Source organism: Prosopis cineraria, unplaced genomic scaffold (assembly GCF_029017545.1).
Source record: "Prosopis cineraria cultivar Desert tree isolate PC_DT_omini unplaced genomic scaffold, ASM2901754v1 PC133, whole genome shotgun sequence".
NCBI lineage: Eukaryota > Viridiplantae > Streptophyta > Magnoliopsida > Fabales > Fabaceae > Prosopis > Prosopis cineraria.
In genome coordinates, this window is record NW_026555460.1 from 50,708 (window position 1) to 55,841 (window position 5,134).

At 39.7% G+C, this 5,134-nt stretch overlaps 1 protein-coding gene across 1 annotated transcript; it reads left to right on the plus strand.

The window, feature by feature from the left end:
* The first annotated feature begins 535 nt into the window (after nt 1-535).
* Nucleotides 536-4,270, plus strand: LOC129295524 (uncharacterized). Its single transcript, XM_054934051.1, has 2 exons — nt 536-878; nt 3,960-4,270. Exons 1-2 carry the CDS (start codon nt 737-739, stop codon nt 4,268-4,270), a joined length of 453 nt encoding a protein of 150 aa, XP_054790026.1. The 5' UTR covers nt 536-736.
* The last annotated feature ends 864 nt before the right edge of the window (nt 4,271-5,134 follow it).

Sequence of the window (5,134 nt, forward strand, 5' to 3'; positions counted from 1 at the left end):
AATGGACCTTTCTACCTTCCTTGGTTCCATGAGCTACTCGAACCCTGATGGTTTTTCTTCATAATGCCTCCGGTGGGTCGAGGGTAGGTTGGGGGTCTACTATATGAATAACCCCTCTTCTCTCTCTCGACCTCCTTCTTACTGTGAGCTACTACTTGTAATTTTATGCATATTTCATCATAATCTCGGATATCTAGATGAGCCAATTGCTCCCTCAATTCTGGTCTAGCCTTCTCCAATAAGCGCTTGGCCTTCCATTCAGAATCATCCCTATACTGCAGGTATGTGGAGTATCTAGATAACTCCTGAAACTTAGCAATGAATGTGTCCTCATCGAGGTTCCCTTGCTTAAAGGCATGGAACTCCACTTCCTTCTCAGACCTTAACTCTGATAGGAAGTAATGCCTGAATAATTTTTCCTTGAATTCCTCCCAGGTGAGTGTAGAATCATCCCTAGGCCCTACTTGTAACATCCTAAAAATTTTAAGACTCAAATTTATTTAAAAAAAATAAACAAAAATAAAATAAAATATCTATAATTAAATTAAAATTTAGAATAATTTAATAGAGGCCCAGAGTTCGAATTTTACTAAGCAAAAGTTTGGTTTTATTTGATTTTTAACTATGGGAAAAATTACCAAAGTTGACCCGGGCTTTTGTGCAATAATAAAAAATGTTGGGCCCTTTCTTGTAATTTTCCCCAAAGTTTTTGACCAGCATTTTAAGGAGCAAACTGATGCAGAAACGCAGAGAAAATGAGAAAGGAAGCAAACGCACAAACGGGAGAGAGAGAGAGAGGAAGAAGAGAAGAGAAAGGGAGGGAGTTAGGCTTGGATCTAGGAGTCTTTGCGACCGTTGCGAGCTCGGCTACACGATAGGTAAACTCCCTACTTCAATCCTCTTCTCTTTCTCTTGATTTTCTTCAATTTTTGGAAGAGGAAATTTTTGGATTTTGATCCCAAAGGCTTTATTCTTGTAAGCTTTTGTTTCTTTGGATTCTAGGGAGCATGTTTTGAGTTTCTATATAGTGATCTAATATTTTGAGTGAATAATTGGATGAAAAGAGGTGTTTTGGGCACAAAATAAACCTTGAGAAATTGGGTTTTTGCTCCTCAATGGTTTAAGCCTATTGATTTAGTTATAATTTTGCTATTTGAGCCCAATAAGATTTAAATTAAGGTTTGGTTTTCATTATAAGGGCTAATGGTGAAAGTTGGTGGCACTAAGTAAAGGTTTTTAATTGATTAAAAAAAATTATATAAATTGAAAATTAGCCTAGTGATGGCTAATAAATGGTTTTGGTGGTTAAGTGATACTATGTGAATGGTTGGTTTAATATATGGACCATTAGGGTGGATTATGACTCATTGACCTAAGTTGTGTGGTATAAGTTATAGTCTTCATTAATACTATTTGTCATGATAAGTGATGTGGATCACTTATATGTTGTAGAAAATTGTTGGTGGAACTTATTGAGAAGTAAGGAACAAGCCGAGCCCTATTTTGTACAAGGGGAACCCTTTTAGTACCAAAGGGTTGAGGTAACAGGGGAATTTATATTTCTTATTACTTTGTTTTAGCTATTTTTGAATAAATATTACTAGTTATCATGCATTACATGTTTTAAAAGATTAAATGTGCTTTATAAGGGGTTATGGGGTACTACTTTGATTATAGTGCAAATATGTTTTCTAATTGTTTAATAACAATGTTTTTATGGAAATGAGATTTATAAATATTATACTACTTTAGAGTGTTGAATGGTCAATACTCAGGAAAGGTAGACAAGAGTAAAAGGCATGATCTCGGTGGGAGTTCACCAATGAGAAGGTGTGGATTTTTGATATTCTATGGCACACTGTCAGTACTCAGTGTTGTCTTACGTATTGTGGGCTCAGTGCACTAAAGTGGTTAGTGTATTGAGTGTTCGACACCTCTCAGTGGGGGAGGGAATCCGACATATGAAGTGTGAGGTTGAGTGCCTAGGCCAAGGTAGCCCTCACATGGAGAGTAAGTCGGGCTGGCTCTGGGAGGGAGTTAGCTTTGACTGCTCAGGATTCACGTCGAAGGGGCATAGGCGGTTCGGTGGATTAGATCATGCCTTAGATTATGTTTTGTGCCTGTGGAGGTACAAGTAGGTATAAGGTTTACCTGCGAGTTAAAGAGTGCCAGGGGGCATTCTGTTGGTCATGAAAGGCCATACCGGCCTAGGTCATGCATTCATGCATTTTAAATGGCTAAATTATATACTATGTTGAATTTATTATTCATTTATTTAATTATGGCTTACTTTGTAATAATCAATATAGATTTCACTGTTACTGAGACTGTGGTTGTCTCACCCCTTTCTTTTCAATATTCTAGGTCCAGGCGAAGGATCCAGTGGTGGACGGGGAAAAGAGCAAAGCTAGGGGTTTGCTTGTGATTTGTAAAGAACTGCAACCCCTTTCTTTTGAGCAAATATATTGTAATGTATTTAAGATTAGGGTGCCAGTAGGATATGATTATGTGTGTGTGTGTGAATATGTGTGGATTGTGTGCTTGTGTATGAATTTTTGTCTGTTTGCAGACTTGTGGCTAGGAAACTTGGTTATGGTGTGTGGTTTTGATGGATTTACTTAGTAGACCAAGTTTCTATTACAAGCAGATCTTTATTTTGATATATATGTGATTTTATAAGCAAATGCAAAGTGGTTGCATTGCAAATGGTGTGCTATGGGAAAACATACAGCTTGGATAGAGAGAGTGGGTGCGTGGGCCCCACAAGGAGCTCTGAGCCAAGTGAAAATGTTTAGCATATGTATTTATATAAATACATGGTATTTGGATTGATTTGTGACCACTCTTGTATGATTTGTGCATTTTGGGGGTTTAGGGTCCATTTTAGGAAATGGCACCCGGGTGGTCAAATTTTGATGTATGGGGGTTTTCCATCATTTGAATGTTCTATCAAGTGTTTTTAATCTTATTTGACGTGTCCAAAGTGTTTCCACAGGTTTGTGACCATTAGGATGGGATTTGGACAATTTTGAAAATGGTTTTTACCAAAAAGCTGCACTTTTGCATCCGGGTGTCCAAATCTTAATCCGACCGTTGGATTTCTCTAAAATTTGGGTCACAAGTAAAACCTTTTATAAGCTTCGTGTGGGCTTTGGAATCACGTCGATCGGATATCGGACGGAGAAACGACGCACTCCGGAATTTGGTCTGGAGGTGCTGTCATGACAGCATTAAATTGCTGTCATGACAGCTACAGTGTTGATTTTGTAACCTGCACAAAATTCAATCCGTCCGTTGGATCTTTTCAAAATTTAGTATGCTAATAGTATTCTTTAAAAGTGACATGTGGGCTTTGGAATCACTCCGATCGGAGGTCAGATGATGAAATGGTGCACTCCGGAAGTTGGTCCGGAAGTGCTGTCATGACAGCTTTTTAGCTGTCATGACAGCAAAAATAGTCAATCTTTTAACATGTCTAATTTTTAATCCGACCGTTGGATCTTTTTGAAATTTGGTACACTTATAGTACCCTTTGAATGTGACGTGTGAGCTTTAAAATCACTTCAATCGGAGGTCGAATGACGGAACACCGCCTCCTGGAAGTTGGCCCAGGAGGGCTGTCATGACAGCAATAAATTACTGTCATGACAGCATCTTTTTATTCCATTTTTGTCTAACTTGCTTCCGTGCGCTATAGGTAGAACCTATAATTATTTTTAAAGTTTTAAATGATTTATTTCTTAAGTTGGTTAGAGGATCAACTCCTTAACCACACTTAGTTTGTTTGAATTATGTGATTTTTGGATAACACTCAAGGCAAGTGTTACATTTGGTATCAGTTTTAGGTTTATGATTCCTTTTTCCTACTTGGCACCTTAAATACATTACTTTTATGCTCTTTCCCTTCTACCACTAACCTGGACTAATATGGTTTTTCTTTCTCTGGCTTGTTCCTTTAGGAGGGGAGAAAGGTCCGTACGCTTGTAGCCGTACACCTTTCAGTTCTAATATGGCTCGAAGGGGAAGGGGTAGATCGAGGAATGAGGAACGACCACCACCTCTACCTCCTCCGCCTCCACCTCCGCCTCCACCTCCACCACCACCACAGGGGACAGATGCAGTCATGGCTAGGCTGCTTGAAGTTATGGTGGATATACAGCAAAATCTTAGAAGTCATACTGTTCCAGATCAGCATGTTGACCTAAGTGCTGGGCAGGGATCTTCTAGTACTATGGGAGCTCATGCACCAGTTGTTAATAATCGAGAATGACATATCTGAAACTTGGAAGGAATTCTCTCGCTCTAATCCGACTACATATGATGGTAGTATGCTTGATGGGAAAGCTGAAGAGTGGTTGGATCGGATGGAGCAGTTATTTACTGTTGTGAGGTGTACATCTGAGCAGAAGGTTATCTTGGCTACGATGCAGCTTGTTGGTGAAGCCAAGCATTGGTGGGATTCTGTTAAGCCCACAGATGGAAGATCTATGTCTTGGGATGAATTTAAAGAAAGATTTTATGATTTTCACTTTCCGCCAGCTTTCAGAGATGAGAAAGAGGCAGAGTTTCATGCATTTCAGCAGGGGGACTTAGACGAGGAGACTTTTATAAGAAAATTCAATCAGCTGTCTAAGTTCTCAACATATCTGAAGGCTTCTAATGATAGCAAGTGGAAAGCAAAGAGGTTATTAGAAAAGATGAGGCCAGAATACCGCCAGCAGCTATCTTTGTTAGGCGAGGCGACATATGATGAGATGTGCAATCGTCTGAGGATTGCCGCTCGTCGAGGCCGAGACACAGAGAGTAGCCGGAGTAGGGATACACGAGGTCGATTTTCTTTTGGGTTAGCTCCTACTGGTGGTGTATCCAAGAGAATGGGTTTTAGCTCTGGTTCTTCTTCTAGTGGCTCCTTTAGAATCAGGTCTTCTTCTGCTTCTGGTAATCGAAATTTAAATAGGGGTTCAAGATTTCAAGGTAATCGGGGTGGTAATATGAGATCTGGGGGTTCTCGTTTCTCTGGGAATGCTCCAGCACGTTCTTCACAAACCAGTCAAGCCCCAATTCTAAGCACAGCGAGGTCACCTTGCAATAGATGTGGTAGGGTTCATTTTGGTCGCTGCTTTGCTTGTTACAA